We start from the raw sequence: 17548 nt of genomic DNA on the forward strand, positions 1-17548 counted from the left end.
GTTAACATGATCATAGCCAACGTAATTAAAAATAATTTCTTGCGGCGCATGGGTGGCTCAGTCGGTTAAGCTTCCGGACTCCTGATTTCGGCTCAGGTCATGATCTCACCGTTTGTGAGTTCGAGCCCCGCATGGGGGGCTGACAGTGGGGACCCTGCTTGGGATCCTCTCTCTCCCTCTCTATCTGCCCCTCCCCTGCTCTCTCATTCTCTCTCTCTCTCTCTCTCTCTCTCTCTCAAAATAAATAAATAAATAAACAAATAAACAAATAAACAAAATAAAAATAAAACACAACCCCCTCTCCCCCATTTCCTAGTAGCTTGTACTACCCAGTCTGTATTCAGATTTCTCCAGTATGTTCAGCATTTCCATTATGAACAGAAATTCAGGTCTGCCCAAGCAAGTCGGCTGACTTCACCAGAATTCCCCACATTGGGCCTGGTATGGATCCTGGTCCTCAGAGGAAGGAGCCCAGAAGGAAGGCTGAGGACTGGGAAACAGAGGTGGATTTCTGAGAAAAAAAACAAAAAACAAAAAACAAAAAAAAAAAACCAACAAAAAAAAACAACCCCAAACCTGGGAGCCCGAACAGTCCCTGGGTGCCAGCATGCTACCAGACTCTTAGGGGTGAGTAGAGATGAGACAGGGGGCTCCAGCGCCTTCCTGGGACTTTGTGCTCTCTCTAGGGAGCACGTGAGGTAATGGCCACTCCAAAGACCGATGCGACTTCATAGCAAAGTTACTCATTAAGCTGTGAGTTTTTTTCCGTACCACCAAGTAATTCACACAGTTCTTCATGGACACTGGCTGGGTGTCCCACACGTGACCTTGACTCTGACAGTATTGACCTGGAGTTAGCATCAGATCCCGCAGGTGAAGGGCTCGCCCCCACTTCAGATATCAGTCACAGGTCTTGGACTACAAACTGGGGGTTCCCATAACCCCTCTTCAGGCTCGACTAATTTGTAGAGTAGCTCACAGAACTCAGGAAACTTGTTTACTCACTAGATTACTGGTTTATTACAAAGGATTACCAGTCCATTCCAAAGGATATTAAAGGGTACGAATGAACAGCCAGATGAAGCAATACATAGGTGAGTTTCCAATCGCAGGAGCTTCTGTCCCCGTGGCTTTTGGGCCCGGGACAGCGGCATGTGGGGGCATTCTGGTTCCCCAAGGTAAGGCTCCAGAAGCCCCCTCCTTTCTTGTTGGAGGCTCCGTTACATAAGCACAATTGATTAAATTATTGGTTGTTGGTGATTGATTCAACTTTCAGCCTCTCTCCCCTCCCAGGAAATCAGGGGATGGGATTAGAAGTTCCGACCCTCTAATCATGGTTGGTTTCCCTAGCAACCAGCCCCCTTCCTTTGGGGATTTCCAAATACCACCCTGTTAGCATAAACTCAGAGGTGGTGGCAAACGGCTTGTTATGACTAACAGGGCACCCATGTCACCCTTATGGCTCTGAAGCCATTTTGGGACTGAAACCAAGAGACCAGATGTGACAAAAGATACTTCCATTTCAGGAGCAAATGAGGCTTTGATCACTCAGGAAATTCCAAGGATTTCGGCAGCGGTGAACAGGAACCATGAATAAAGATCACAATACACATTTATTATAAATTGCAATATCACACCCATCCTTGCTGGGATCCTTCTGCCACTCTCTGATGCCCACTAGTGTCCTGCTTCTTCCATCCCTCCCCAGCCACCTCCTGTCCAACTTTGCTCCTACACCAGTGCTCCTTCCCTCAGCCACCACTGGAATCTTCCGCAGGGGCCCCTGGACTCGAAGCTGTGTTCAAGAGCTGCTGGCTCCTTTGTGTCCCATGGTGCTCTGTCTTCGGCAGCCCTAGTTGGGCACCAGAAAGTGTCTGTATCATGCTCATCAGCTTAGCCTCCTGTGGAAGGGGCTTCAGAACTGATCTTTATCCCCTTCTTTTTCCAGAGAAAGAGACAGAAGTTCAGAGAGGGATGGTGACTTGCACCAGCTTATGCGGGGCTGAGCCCAGAAAATTAATCAGGGTCTCGTTTCTAAGCCTTGCTCACCTGTGTCCCTCCATTCACTGGGCTTACGTGCAGCGCCTGTCCCTGCTCGGAACAGTACCCACGGGGGCTCCAGGGCATCCAGGGGCCAACTAGAGAACTGAGGATAAAGAAAAGCAATGGTGGAGGGGCGCCTGGGTGGCTCAGTCGGTTGAGTGTCCGACTTTGGCTCGGGTCATGATCTCACAGCTCGTGGGTTCGAGCCCTGCGTTGGGCTCTGTGCTGACAGCTCAGAGCCTGGAGCCTGTTTTGGATTCTGTGTCTCCCTCTCTCTCTGCCCCTCCCCTGCTCACGCTCTGTCTCTCTCTGTCTAAAAAATAAATAAACTTAAAAGAAGAAGAAGAAGAAGAAGAAGAAGAAGAAAAGCAACGGTGGAGAAAACAAGGCAAAGCAGAAAAGTTGGTCCCCTGGAGATCAAATGTGCGTATCCAGGACAGTTTTAGAATTGGAAGAAAACTTAGGAAACAATATATATTAACATAATTTTATAATTTGCAAGGCTTGTCCACTTGCACTGTTTATTTAAATCCTCACAGCAGTGTGGTGGTAATATGTATCTCCCTACAGGTGAGGAAATGGGTCTGGAGAAGGTCAATGACCAGCTGAAGAAGCAGGTGTCTTAACTGGCATCTGGGCTCCTGAGTTCCAGCAGGGTTTCCAGTGCATTTCCCACTTGCAGCCAGAGCAGGGTGGGGGGGCAGGAACTGCTACAGAATGGCACCAGATTCAGAGGCAGCCCCTTCTTTGTCCCGTTACACCGGGTTGGTCACCACAGCCTCCTGGCAAGGAGGAAGGCTGCCACTTCTTCTTTTTTTTTTTTTAACATTTATTTATTTTTGAGACAGAGAGAGACAGAGCATGAACGAGGGAGGGTCAGAGAGAGAGGGACACTCAGAATCTGAAACAGGCTCTAGGCTCTGAGCTGTCAGCACAGAGCCCGATGCAGGGCTCGAACTCACGGACCGCAAGATCATGACCTGAGCCGAAGTCGGATGCTTAACAGACTGAGCCACCCAGGAGCCCCAGAAGGCTGCCACTTCTGGCCACTGTTGGCCAGAAGAGGGGTGGTAGTGAATATGCATGTGTTCTCAGCCCAGGCTGGTCAGTTTCCTCACCCTAATTCTTTCCTGTGTTCCCTTCTGCTCTCCACCAAGAAGACTGGAGTCCATTCCCCGTAGGTTATCTGTCCCTCCAGCCGAGATCAGCTCTGAGTTGCCTCTGCTGTGTAACAGGTGGGTCCTCTTTCTACTCTACCCCACTGCCTCTGAAGCTCGGCCTTTGTTCAGTGTCCTCTGTATGCCTGATGCTTTATGAGTATATCTTCCTACTTAGAAATGTAAATAGCTTGGTAACGTGGATATTATGTTCTCCTTTTTCTACTGATACAGACCTTAAGAATGTTCTCCAAACTCGCTTAGCCAGTAGCAGAGAAGGAAAAAGGATCCTTGCGATGAAGTGGCAGAAGGTTTAGCAGCACTGCCACCTGCAGTAATGTGGCACGTAGAAAAAATACCTAATGAACTGGGTTGGTGTAGCCGAGATTTCCGGTCGAAGTGTTGAGGATGCTGCCTGGTTTCTTCTTGTGGCTTATTGGAAATGTGAGAGCAGGGACATAAACTATAGGCAGGGTTATTCAACACGAAGGAGCCGGAACCTGATGGCTTTGGAAATTCTCGGTATCTTTGGACAGTAATGAGGTTAAAATGAAATCCAGAGTGCTGTCAGGAAAATAGGGTCTAAAGATGAAACCAAAGGTGACTGTGAAATCCCTTGTTGAGACCTTAGGAAGAGAAAGGTAATCCCCTCGAAGGATCTTGACGGTATGTGCCTCACAGATTCTTTCAATGAAACTAGAGGGCTTCTAAAGAGTTAAAAGACATTTTCCCTCAGCTTCTCAGCAAAAGCCCAAGGTATGGAAGAGACTTTATCTTCACAAATGAAGACATTTGTGAGTGTGGCTTTTGTCTAATTGAGTGGATTTCAATAAGATTCACAGGAGACCCACACATTTTTAAAAGAAAATGTTATTCACAAAACACTACCAGTGTAGACTGAAAGGACCAGAGTATAAAACTAAGAAAAAAGACCCTTGTAGACCCTTGTGCCCCCCAGATTCTATTGGAAAGAAGCAGTTGAGAAAACTATGAAGCTGTACATATAGGCTGCCTTCCTGGAAGGTGAAGGATGCTTCAGAGGGCAGAAGCAAGACCCCAGGGGGTGGAGCCAAGACCCACGATCAATTATTCCCAGGTACATGTAGGCCAGAGTCCAGATCATGGAATTTCCAACATCTGCCCAGCCGAGCTCCAGTTTTTCTGTGGATCAGTGCTCCATTTGCCTCCAGTCTCCCCCTCTTTTGACCAGGGATGTCTCTTGGTGCTATCCTAGGCCCATATCACCATTGTATGTTGGGTTTGCATCTGGCAGATAACTTGTCTCTTCAGCCCACGGGTCCTCATACTGAAAACTGAGGAGCTGTATGCCAGGGACTGTCCTTGAGGTTCCTTTGCCATACCTGGTCCTGATTTATACGACAGTCTTCTGGACCTAACGCTGATGCCACAATTGGGTGAGATTTGCGGAGGCCTTTGTGGGAGGGAATGTGTGTATCTTTTTCATTTTTACCTTTCAACTCCTTTCACCCATGAGTGTATTTTGAATGTGGGAGAAATGTCAATAATTTGTGGCCAGAGTATATACGGTGTGGTTCTGTATCCCTTCCTTCAAGAGATGGAGTCCAATCTCTCTCCCTTTGAGTGTGGGCTGGCCCCAGTGACCAGCTTCTAATGAATAGAATGGCAGAAGTAACAATGTATGACTTCAGGGACTAGGTTATGAAAGGCACCATGACTTTCTCCTCAGTCTTTCTTGGATCGGTCACTCTGTGATCTCCCACATCATGAAGTAAGGCTCACATGGTGGGAAACTGAGGCCTCATCTTGACAACCGTGTGGGTGAGCCATCCCCATTGGGTGAGCCATCTTGGAAGTGGTCCAAGATGTCAAGTGTTCCTATGACTCCAGTTCTTGCCGATGTCCTGACTGCAACTGCATGTGAGATTCTGAATCAGGAGCACCCAGTTAAGATGTTCCCAGATTTCTGACTCCCCCCAGAGCTGTCTTTGAGATCATAAACATGTCATTTGTAGTCTTATTCTACCGAGTTTTTGGGTAACTGATTACACAGCATCAAATGAGTTGGGAGGCAAACAACATGATTTTGTTGCTGGTTGTTGGAAATCAAGGGAACAAAGCATTTCAAGAAGGGGGTGTGGTGGGTCACATCCAGCACAGTTCATCTTTCCAATATGATGAGTTTTGAGGACTGGCCTCTGGAGTTAGCAATGTGGAAGTCACTGGACACTGTGGCAAGATGTTGCAGGGAGTGGCACAAGGGCCCGATTGGAAGGGGTTCAAGAGACAACAAGAGGAGATATACTGGGGGCTGAGAGTGTTTCCACTCCTTTTATGGTTGGGTTGTAAAGAGCAATAGAATGTGGAGGAGTAGGTAGAGATGCTATGGGGTCAAGAGAGGGTTTTTAAATATGTCATAGCCCATTTATTTTTATTTATTAAAAAAAATTTTAATGTTTATTTTTGAGAGAGAGAGAGAGAATGCACACAGGGGTGGGGCAGAGAGAGAGAGAGAGAGAGATGCCCACAATCAGAAGCAGGCTCCAGGCTCTGAGCTGTCAGCACAGAGCCTCACGTGGGGCTTGAACCCACAGACCAATAGGTCATGACCTGAGCTGAAGTCGGATGCTTAACAGACTGAGCCACCCAGGCGCCCTTAAGCCCGTTTATATTCTGACTGTTGTGACATGTGAGAGGGCAAAGAACTTCTGGAGTGATTTTCTTGTGTAGACAAGAGAAGATGGGATAGGTCTTATGTGGAGAGGTTGGCCTGCATTGGGAACAGGGAGAAGAGAGTGAGCCTGGGGTAAAGAAGGGGGATGATTGACAGGTGCAGCGGGACCGAATAGGCCTCATTGTTTTTAGTGAGTTTGGGTGCAAGGACACCAGCAGAGTGTGAAGAGTGGGCACTGGAGTTTGAGGGACCAGAGGACGGCATGGAATAGAGGTCTAGGGTGGAGACCATGTGGTTACAGGGAGACACTTCAGCACGATAAGTTGCTTTTCTCCGGCCACATTCAGCCTTAGGACAAGCTGCAGGATGGAGAAATGGACAGCTGGATACAACCAGGGCTGGAGGTGTGCCAGGGGAGTTCAATGACAGCAGAGGGGGAAGAGGAACTGAGACTCTGTGCCAAAGAGTGATTGTGAGTATAGGCCATGGAATCCAAGGGAAAGGAAGGCACGAGTGAGGTAAGGGAGAGGGACGAGCTGGCAGGACTAGAGGGTCAGGGATCCCAGTGGTGTTGAACAGACACCATGATCAGGTTGGCTTGAGCTAGAGAGACAGGTGGGGGCTGGCAGGTGGGTGCTCAGAATTGAAACCAAGGAGGGGTGCTGCTATTCCTGCTGACCATCTGAATGGGAGGCTGAGGCAGAGAAGGGGACGAGATCATTGCAGGAGAGGAGATCAGGAACCAGGTGGCCAGGGATTTGGAAGGATCATCTATGAGTCCAAATGGGCCTCAGCTCACCAAGCATTGTGACAGTAGCCATGGGAAGTTACAGTGAGCCAGGGGTTAAGACCGGTGAGAAGCAGGGGGCTCCCGATTATATAGAGATGCCACACTGATGGATGTAGTCTACGGTACAGTCCGGTGGCAGGAAATCAGATTGTGGGGCTGCTTTAGGGAGGATAAAAAGGTAGGAAGCGGCAGTGAGGAGTGAAAAGGACCCCCCTCCCCCGCCCCGGCCTAGTGGTGAAGGAGAGTGAAATGCCACCGTGGGCCAGAATGACAGACAGAGCAGTGTTCTCCTAGCAGACGCAGATTTCCATGAAAGTAGGAAGGTGATGTTCAGAGAGGTTGAGCTCACAAGGGCTCATGTTTCAGAGGGCAGAGCAAAAAGACGTATGAATTTGGGGAAGAGTGGGAAATGGGGCTCATCTGATGAATTCATAAGGTCTTACTGAGATGCCATCCTGGGTGATGAGGGCGGACCAGGGAGCTCTGGGCTTTTGGGACTAGGGTGAGCAGGGAAGGAAGGAATGAAGCCGCAGGTCTGGGGGTCCCAGCACTGGCTGTGATGGAGGGTGGAGAAGAGGCCAGGAGTCTTTACAGGAGCAGGTGGAGATCTGGGATCTCGCTCTTTCCTGCCCAGGGTGGTGGGAGCTGGAAGGGGTGATTGGATGGAAAATTTGAGGCCCCTCTGCTCCTGCTGAAGAGATGGGCAAGCTGTGTGAGGGAAGTGGTGATAAATGGGCAAGAATTGCATAAATCCATCCTCAAGGATGAAGGGAGAGCTCCATGGAAGTCTTAAAGCTGGGTAACATTTGGACGACTTTAATGGACCAGAGAAACTTGGGGGAGGGAGACATAAGAAGCAAGTCTTTTTTACCTTACAAACCCAGGAAGCCTTAGGAATCGGAGGTGGGGGGACCTCAGGACACAGACTACAAGCTGGGGACTAGGGTTGAGATGCAGTCTGGCTCCTAGCTTCTCTGCCCCCCTGTGAGACAGAGTGAGTGGGTCAGCTGCCCACATCCTTTTTCCCTCCTTGCTCTCTCTCTCTCACCCGACAGAGAACCCACAGGTTAGTCTCTGATGAGGGTCTGTCACAGAGATGCCCTCCCAGGGCACCAGGCACCTTGGAGAAGGACACTGTGTTCCACCTGGGGCCCGAGTGAGTGAAAATGGAAGTTGCTTTGCCACAGCTGGTGCCTAGAACCAGGTTTATATCCCCAGGAGGACGGTTCAAAGCACCTTTTTGGAGACACTGAGCTGTCAGAAAAAAACGAAGCGGTGCTTGTCTTAGTCCGCTTAGTGGCTGAGACAAAAATGCCATGGACCGAGGGGCGTCAGCAGCTCTTATTTCCCACAGTTCTGGAGGCTGGAAAGTCGGAGGCCAAGTTGCTGACAGATTGTGTGTCTGGTGAGACCTTCCTGGTTCCTATAGGGCTGTCCCCTCACCACGTCGTCACAGAGTAGAAGGAGCCAGGGAGCTTTGCAAGGAGCTTTGTAAGGGCAGAATCCCATTTGTGAGGGCTCCTCCCTCATCACCTTGGGAGTTGGGATTTGAACATATAAATGGAGGGGGGCACATAACAGCCCGTAACAACACCCTTGCCAAATCAACGTAGAGTCCACAAATCTCTGTAACACACACAGGGCCTCCAAGCTTTTAAATACCGGTGCTCTGCCAAGAAGCAGCAGAGGCTTCCAGAAAGTTCTGAGGAAAGACAGCGGTCAACGAAAGGAGAAAACGAAAGATAGAAAAAGGTATTTGGGGGAAACAGAAAACAGACAAGGCTTAAAAAAATAAACCACCACAACCCTCAAAAAGTTAAAACTTTAACACTGCCTGAGAAAAAATGGCGTCGCCAAAGCAAACACGCATGTTGTAAAGGAACATTCGGAGAACAAATAGACCCTTTAGACATTTTAAGGTGTGAGAGCATAAACGGTAAACCTTTGAATAGAAGGACCAGAATGCAACCTTGAGAAACTTTCCCAGAAAGTAGGAATAAAGAAAAATAGAGGAAGGACAGGAGAGAAAAGATAAATTTAGAGGCTCCATCTGGGAAGTCTGACACCGAGATAGTAAGTGTCAGAGACACAGCAGTCCCACGAGGGGCAGTGCCTCGGGTCAGACCAGGGTGGTCTCCACTGTGGAGCCTCCCACTCAGCTTGTGCAGGACAAGGTGGGGTGACTCCTCTCCAGAGCCTGTGGCCATCTTGGTGGCTGCAAGGGCAGTAAGCGTGGAACATAGTGACGTGGTGATGGTGACCAGGGTGGCTGAACTTGGCAGAGCAGAGGCCCCCACCTCCTGTGCAGTAAAAATGCACAGAGGTGTTGTTGAGAAAGGACGGATAAAGGGGAACAATCTAGGAGGTGGAGACCAAAGGCAGGATGCCAGTTAGGTGACTGAAAGAGTGGCCTGGGTACAGGTGCCAGGTGCTGGGGATTTGCAAAGGGGGAGGAAGAGGAGGAAGAGGCAGAAGCCACAGAGAGAAGCAGAACAGAGGTCTTGGCAGAGTGTGGCTGAGCAAACAGGGATGGAGAGAGAAATGCTGGGGGTGACCTGGGATCCTGGCTGAGCTGTGGGGCCACAGACAGGAGGGGAAGAGGAGGAGGAGGAGGAGGAGGGAGAGGAGGGGGAAGGAGAGGAGGAGGGGAGGAGGAAGAGGGGGAAGGACAAGAGGAGGAGGAGGAGGAGGAGGAGGAGGAGGAGGAGGAGGAGGGGAGCAGGAGGATGAGGGGGAGGGCTAGGGGAGAAGATCGTGGGGGGAAGAGTCAGAGTGGCCCGCTGTGGTGGCTCCAGTTTGGTGGACAGCCACTGCACTGTCTTCGGCTCCCATCCCTGGATGGTGCTGGACCAGATGCCAGCTGTGTGTGAGCAAGCCGTGGGCCTGGACCTTGGGAGGAGGCCAGGCTGAGAAATCCTCAACACTGGAGTGAGGGGTGTAGCCAAGGGTGTTGGATCAAGTTCTGGGGGACTTCCGCCTTTTCTTTGCAAGGAGCGAAGGGTTCAGAGGTCAGGGAGGTGCCCCTGGGGAGCCTGGGGGATACTGGCCATCCTTCTTGGGCCCTGAGGCTTGGAGTCTGGACCGAGCTGGGTGCATCAGAGACCTCCCTCTGTGTTGCGCATGTCGACTCCTTAAGGCCCTAACATGGGAGGGGTGAAGAAATACAGGAAGTGACTCAAACCCACTCTTTGAGTCTGTTGCCCTCTCCCCACAGGCTGTCCCCCCTTCAGCAAGCCTGCACTCTGCCTGATGGGTCCCTGTCCCCACACCTTTCCCTCAGCCCAACCTACCTTTGCCTTGTGCATCCCCTTCTCCTTGGATGTGACCCTCTCTCCTGTGCATACCCTCCCTCTGTCACCGCTTGGGAAGGGGCTGTGCCCTGGGTTTGGGCAGGCATTCCTGGAAGGGCAGGCAGTGGGAGGGATTTCCTGGTTGGACAGGTCAGTGATACTGAATCAGAGGGGGAGAAGGGTAGGGGAAGGAAAGGAGGAGGAGAAGAGGGGAGGAGAAAACAGGCGGAAACATGTGGACAAAGCATCTGAGTTTTGGAAAGACAAAGGTGATCTTGTGGTGAGCAGGCAGTCAGTGAGGGTCTAATTTGGACAGCCCTGCTGGGGATCATTTTTCTTGCCTCTGTGTTCACTGGCTGATTCCCTGTCTGACCATCTGTCCAGGGACGGAAGCCCCTCCCTGCTTCATTCTCTCCCAAGCCCAACCCAAACCCACTCACCAGACAAGCAGGGCTGACAACACCACGCTCTTGGCCAGAAGGAGTCCACAGAGCATGGAGACCAGAGTGCTGGGGGTTGCAGGGTGACAGTGGAGGGTGCAGTTTTGTTGCCTGGAGAACAGAAAACAGAGGGGAGGGGAGCCGGTTGGGGTGGCAGCTCTCTGCTGTGGGCCCCTGAGCCAGGGCCGTGTGCGTGAGGGTCCCACCCTTGAACTCACTGTGAAGGGGCAGTGACGGCAGAGGAAGCCCTGGGGGCCTCTCTGGCTCTTCCAGTGGAGGACACACAGCTCTGGGTCTGTGATGACATCAGGTCACGGGAAGCCCGGGTGGCCTGCGTGAAGGCGGAAGCTGTCAGGGAAAGAAAAGGAATCTGAGTTAGCTGGAGGGACAGCACATCTGTTCTAGCTGGCAGGAAAGCTGGAATGGGGACCTGGGCTGAACTGGGAACAGAAGCTCAGAGCCTGGGAAAAAACCAATTCTGGGGTCGGGACTGGGCTATGAAGTCCCATGGCTTAAGACTAGACAGATCTGTGGTTTAGGCTCTATTCAGTGCCTGTGGAGGTGTTCTTGGCTCCAGGAAGAGCACTGGAATGGGAGTCAGGAGGCCGGGGCTTCTCTCCAAGCATGTCTACACGTTTGGAAGGGCACTGTCTAGCTCCGAGCCTCCCCAAGTGGGGAAACAGTCACTGTCTTTAAGTGGCTCTCATCTCTGACATCCCTTCCCATTCTCGTACTTCTGGTGCTATTAGGGGGAAGGGGCCCCTCCCGGGGAACTTTCAGACCGCTTTCCCACCCCTGTCCTTCCTGGTTCTGCCGCAGAACTCTGGGTCCCTCTGCAGACCCCACTGCCTCAATGACCTGGGTAAGTACATTTTATGGGGTCTCCTCTTGATTCTGAAACTTTTGCGAGCTCCCTGTCCCCTACCTCCACTGCCCTGCTTTTCCAGTAAGACCCCAGACCTACCAGTGGTCAGAGCTCTTGATGGAGGCTGGTGGGAGGCCATCTCTGGAAAGGTGATGGGGGCTATTAAGGATGAAGAGAGAATAATGACTACTGGGGGTGGGTGAGGCCCAGAAGGGAAACGAGTGCTGTCAGCCCCAATGCTGTGACAGGAAGTGGGGACTCTCGGTGTCCTCAGCTAGGTCTATATACCCATCCACCCAGGATCCATGAAGGGAACAGCTGAGGGAAGGGCTGGGAGAGGCATGGGGGAGAGGGTACCTGATGTTGGGACATCCCATGGCCCAGGGGCTTCCCTGGAGAGAGTCCCAGGTCAATGGACATGTGGCCATGACCCTGTCCCACAAGGGCACTCTCTCTGAGGCTGCCCAGAGTGACTACTGGGAGCAACCCGTGTGCCCAACCTAGAAGAGGTTCTCATGACACTCAGGGAAAATTCTAGTCCTGAGCTACAGCGTGTGATCTATGGGTGGATGCTGGTCCACAAATTATTTATAACCTGCCTGCACAAGGTAAATATAGAAATCGGGAGTAAGGATCTTGGAATTTATCAATCTGACATTGCCTCAAGGTCCAAGCATGTGATTAGTAAACCGGTCTGGTGGAACAGGATGTCAATCAGTTTAGGTACTGGCAAACTGTCACGGAGAATCACACATGGGGCAGGCTGCATGACAGCAGCAGAGCAGGACCATGATACCTGAAGGTTCGTTGCTCGACTATAACCCAAAAGTGTATCAAGACCTGAAAAAGTTATTTTTATAAATTTTTATAATCATTGACATTTTCAATCTATCCGTTATGACTTTATTTTTAAAAATATTTACTTATTTTGGGGAGAGCACAATCAGGGGAGGGGCAGAGAGAGAGAGAGACAGAGGATCCAAAGTGGGATCCATTCTGGTGGGCTGGCGAGCCCGATGGGGGGCTCAAACCCACGACCCACGAGATCATGACCTGAGCTGAAGTCAGAAGCTCAACCGACTGAGCCACCCAGGTGCCCCTATCCATTTTTTTTTTTTAAATTAGAGTTTAACATGATTAGCTAATGTAGAGTAGTGATTAGTTAATTCGAGTACTAAATTAACAGAGAGCAAAACAAAGTCACTGAGCATTGTGTCAAGAAAAGCCCCATCTTTTCGGGATGTAGCAGTAATAATAAACCAAACAGTGATAGCGGAATTAATTCCAAAGATACTTTTCCTTCTGAGATCATTCCAAAGGGTTTGCATTGGTTATGTCTGAACATGCAATCCTTCACTATGGTAAAGCAGAACACTGTCCACTTCCTAATCTCAGGAGCCCGTGAATGTCACCCCACAGGGCCAGAGGGGATTTGCAGATGTGATTAAGGTTAAGGACTTGAGGTGGAGAGATATTCTGGGCGAACCTAAGCTAATGATTAGTATTTAAGAGCAGAGAATGTTTCCCAGCTGTAGTCAGAGAGCAGTGCAACTTGAAAACGGCTTCTGGCTTTGAAGACAGAGGAAGGGGGCCACAAGCCAAGGAATGTGTGGAAGCGGCTAGAAGCTGGGAAAGCTCTCAGTTATGTAGCCTGTGAGAAAACGGGACTCTGGTCTTATAGCTACAAGGAACTGAATTCTGTCCAAGACCTGAATGCGTGAGAGTAGATTCTAAGAGCCTCCAGAAAGGAATACAGCCTGCTGCTGATACCTTGATTTTAGCCCAGTGAGACCCATGCCGGACTCTTGATCTATAGAACTGTGAAGTCATAAATTCGTGTGGTTTTAAGCCACTACATTTGTGGAAATTTGTGATGACAGCAACAGGAAACTATGGCACTCATAAATAGCATGAGGTTTGTAGTTCTAATGAATGGTGAGGCACTCAAACCCATTGAGTTCATTGTTGAGGCTCAGTGAAGAGGCTAAGGAACAAGTACATCATGAAAGCAAGTGACATTTACAAAACATTAAACCACAAGTTCAAAATGAGCTATTTGTTTTTAAAAGAGTCCTGAATTACAACTTTCTTCAAAGCAGTCAGTATTTCACCTAGTAACTCTAGAGTTCTGTGGGCTTCTTGTAAAGTAACGCTTTGTGTTGCTAAGACAAAATGTCTACCTACAGGTGTCAAAACATCATCGAAAGACTGTAACAGAGGTGTCTGCTCTACCTTGTTGAGCTAGTCTGTGGCAAAGAAGGGAAATTAAATATCACTTTATTGACACATTAGCTCAACATACTCAGGAATTGGCTAATGAGGAGGAAGACCAACTCCTGGGACAAATAAAGTTAGCAAGGTGTTTTTCACGGCAACTTGAGCAAAGCACATCGCAAACATAGTTATTCTTTTTAGACTATGTGCAATTTGAACATGATGATAGGAAGGTATTCCTCTGTATCATTTCGTTTCATTGTCAAAAACACAACTAGCCCTGAGCTGAATAGAACTATGAAGGATTTTATTATCGACCAGTGGTTTGTGGCTCCAGTTTCGCATCCGAGTATGTTCTGATAGCTGCTATGTGACAGGAAAACACGCGGGAGCAGTCCTTTAGATGAAGGAGCCTTGCACCAGAGTGTAAGCCAGTGCACCGCCTCCTTCAAATTCTTGCTCTGAGAAAATATCAGCTGAGCTGCACGCGTGCCTACCAAAGTGGGAAAAATCGCGAATTACATAAAGATGAACGCGTTGAATTTGAAATCGTTCTCTTTATTATGTGATCATGTGGAAACCCCTCAGAGTTGTTATTGTATGCCAGGTTGCAATGATTCATTACTGAGGGTGACAGTTCTGTTGAGAACATTTGAGCTACGAAAAGGACTCCCACTATCTTGGCAAGATAGAAACCAGGTCAGTACTAACTTTTTAAAGATGGGAGCCACATGGTCAGGCTTGGTTATATCACAGCTTTGAGGCTATTCCATGCCAGGGAAGGACGCAACATATTTTTCAACGGCAAATGAGATCTAAGCGCCCAAACAAAAGTTAGAGGCTTAGAAGGATAGTTTCTATAAACTTTCATGACATGTTCTTAATTCAGTAACAATTATCAGCAAAATAGGTGATCTTGTCTGCAAAAGTGCTTGTAGAGAAACCTGGATAGTTTGATGGAATGTTTTGCATTTTATTATCTGTCCAAAGAAGATACGTGGTAGGAAATTCATAGAACCAGAGACCATTTTTTCATCAAAAGGTATTTCAAATGTAAACAGAACTCTATAAAATAAAAATTTGGAACTAGCCCCTGATGAAGGATCAAGGATGCATTTTGAAAATATAGCACCGCTCGCTTCCTTTTGTAAAAATTAAAAATAAAAATATTGAGCTTGTAGGAATTGATTTAGAATTCCTTCTTGGATTTCAGCTATAATGTTAACAACAACATCCATCACCCACATGCATACTTTCAATAATCAATGGGAACCGTTTTTATAACTGAACTTTTTTCCCCTTATGTTTGTTCTGATTGTCTTTGTTGAAAAGTAATTTTATGTCTGTAAAATCAAATCAGCATTTTGGGCTTGTGCTTTGTATGTGTGTGTTTTTCTCTCATTTAATTTTTCTAGTAATTCATTTCTATTGTGTTTTACCAGGAGATAGTCATTGATGGATTGGAGATGTTTTGAAAAGGTCCTCCACCACTGTCTTAGTCTGCTTGGGCTGCCATAACAAAGTGTCACAGCCTGGGTGGTTTGGAAACAACAGAAATTTATTTCTTACCCTGGAAGCTGGGAGTCTGAGGTCAGGGTACCAGTGTGGTGGGGTTCTGGAGAGTTCCCTCTGCAGGCTATCATTTTACATGGCAGAAAGAGGAGGAGAGAGCTTGCTGGAGATCTCTTTGGTAAGGGCACTAATTCCACTCCTAGGGGCCCCACCCTCATGACCTCATCACCTCCCAGAGGCCCCACCTCCAAATACCATCACATTGTAGGTTAGGATTTCAACCCATGACTTTGTGGGTTGAACATTCAGTTCGTTGCAACCACAGATGCTTTGAGAAGCTCTGATTCAGACTCATGTTGGCCAACTTGTTTTTAAAGGGCCAGAGAGTAACCACTTTAGGCTTGTGGGCCATATGGTCTCTGTTGGAACAGCTGCTCCTGTAGCATGAAAATGGCCTTAAATCATATATAAACATATGGGCATGGCTGTATTCCAAAAAACCCTTTATTTGTGGACACTGACATTTGAATTTCCTGTAATTTTTGTGTGACACAAAATATTATTTTTCTTCGACTTTTTCCCCCCGACCATTTAAAAATCATCCTTAGCTTTCAGACCAGAGTTTGCTGACCTCTGATCTGGGCCAGGAAAAATGGACAGACCAAAATGATACCAACATGGTGGGGCAGGGGGTGGTTTGTGGCCAGGGCCACACATTTACTGAGCACCTACTCTGTGCCAGGTACAGGTGCCTTCTCTAAGAATGCCAGGCAGTCTCGGGCTGCCCTGTGGCCAGGTCATATGAGCTCAGGGTCAGAATGCTCCCATGATCTGTTTGGGCACCTTTGATGAGGCTTGTAAATCATCAAGACAGTGAGTGAGGGGTGTGTGTGTATGTGTGTGTGTGTGTGTGTGTGTGTGTACATGTATTCAAGTCCCTGGGACACCTGTTCCCAACAACCTTCCCAGGAGATCTGAATGGGGGGGGCAGCCTGGCTTCATGACTAAGAAACTAGAAGGCACCCAAAGGGAGCCAGGGGACCCCCTAGGAAGAGGCTTACCTGGAGACACCGTCAGATAGAACCTTATGGACTTAGAGACAGAGTTGCCGGAAGCATGGTAAATTCTACACCAGTAGTGTCCTGAATCTTCCTCCTTCAGCCCAGTCATGGTGACAATGAAGAGGCCGGTGCTAGGGTTGTCCCAGATTGAGAATCGAGAGGCTTGAGCCAGCCTGCGGGGACCGGAGCTGGTGACTAACCTGGTGCACTTGAACACCGATAGCTCCTTACACCAGCTCTTCCTCTCGTAGGGCCAGCTCTTGGGGGGGTACTGGCATCTCACAGAAAGCGTCTGCCCTGCCACTCGGTGAAGTGGCTGTGCCTCTGGTACAGCCCAGGAGCCTGGAGAGGAGGCAGCAGGTCAGGGCCACACCAGGACCTGCTCCTCCAGCAGCCCCAGGCCCAGAGCACTTGCTCTGGAGCCCGCGGTCCTGTAGTCCCTGTACCACCCTCGCCTCTCCTCCCCAGGCTCTCGCCTTCCTCCTCACCTGGGATCAACAGTGACAGGAGCAGCAGGGGTGGGAGCGGGGCTCTCTGGACCATGTGGCCATTTCCTCTCGTGCTGGTGCCAGGGGACATGGGGGACGCTGGGGAGATGGAACCTGGAGCTGGTCTGATTCTCCTCAGCTTTCCCAGCACCTCCAAGATAGATAAAATGAGAAAGGCCAAGGGCAGCTTGGGGAGTGGGAGACCCGGGGAGCGCCGACCTGGCCGGCAGAGGCAAGCGGAGACCAACGGTGGCAGTTGTAAATCCGGACCAGGAGGGAACAGCCCTGCGTGGCGCACAGCTCCTGGGTATCCATAGAGACTGCTTCTCTTCTCTGTGCCCCACTGCCCCTTCCCCCTCAGGGCCTGACCTTGGGGGAGGAGCTGGGACAGCCAGGAGGAAGCTGTGGTCACGGGCTGTCCACTCTCCTCCCTCTGTGCACTGCCTCTTCTTTGCAGGACCCTGGCTTTGCCCCTCTCTTCAGGGCGAGCCACGCTGAAGGTGGGTGACCAGCTCAGGGGCACTTGGAGGTCTGTGCAAGACTCCACTAAACCCCACTGACCCTGGGGGTCGTCAGAAACTTCAAGCCCGGTCCTGCCTGGCGGGTCACTGACATGTTTCCTCCCTGGGAGGCTTTGTGGGTGCTGGAGGGGAGAGGGGAGGGGTAAGAAAGTATAGGGAGAGTCCCTGGCAAAGGAAGGGAGAGTGGAGCTGGGGGCAAAGAGAGCCCGGCTGGGTGGAGGGATGGGTCAATGGGGGATGGAACACAGGAGCCTGGACCACCAGTCTCCTATAAATCCTCGACTCCTGCCTGTGGGCACTAGAGCGCTGTTTGTGTCATTGATGTGTAGATAGATGCAGGGCTCCAGCATCTTTAGGGAACCGACTTTTAAAAAATGACGTGGGGCGCCTGGGTGGCTTAGTCAGTTAAGCGTCGGACTCTTGATTTTGGCTCAGGTCACGATCTCACGGTTCGTGAGTCTGAGCCCCTGCCTCAGGGTCTGTGCTGAGAGAGAGGGTTCTCTCTCCCTTCCTT

At 49.8% G+C, this 17548-nt stretch overlaps 1 protein-coding gene across 1 annotated transcript; it reads right to left on the reverse strand.

Moving 5' to 3' along the window:
• Positions 1-9415: 9415 nt before the first annotated feature.
• NCR2 (natural cytotoxicity triggering receptor 2) lies at positions 9416-16836 on the reverse strand. The gene is made up of 6 exons (XM_019457081.2): positions 16514-16836; positions 16026-16367; positions 11338-11397; positions 10592-10721; positions 10374-10484; positions 9416-9782 (listed from the first exon to the last, which is right to left on the reverse strand). The coding sequence occupies exons 1-6, from the start codon at positions 16602-16604 to the stop codon at positions 9653-9655; spliced, it is 864 nt and encodes a 287-aa protein (XP_019312626.1). The 5' UTR covers positions 16605-16836; the 3' UTR covers positions 9416-9652.
• Between the last annotated feature and the right edge of the window lie 712 nt (positions 16837-17548).

Source organism: Panthera pardus, unplaced genomic scaffold (genome assembly GCF_024362965.1).
Source record: "Panthera pardus isolate Hobbes unplaced genomic scaffold, ASM2436296v1 HiC_scaffold_17, whole genome shotgun sequence".
Taxonomy (NCBI): Eukaryota; Metazoa; Chordata; class Mammalia; order Carnivora; family Felidae; genus Panthera; species Panthera pardus.

Coding starts and splice junctions, on each gene's coding strand:
- NCR2 (XM_019457081.2), bottom strand. CDS start 16,604: ATGTCCCCTGGCACCAGCACGAGAGGAAATGGCCACATGGTCCAGAGA. Junction 11,398..16,025: donor CTATCTGACGGTGTCTCCAG/GTAAGCCTCTTC, acceptor CATCCTTAATAG/CCCCCATCACCTTTCCAGAG. Junction 10,722..11,337: donor ATCAAGAGCTCTGACCACTG/GTAGGTCTGGGG, acceptor TTTCCCTGACAG/CTTCCGCCTTCACGCAGGCC.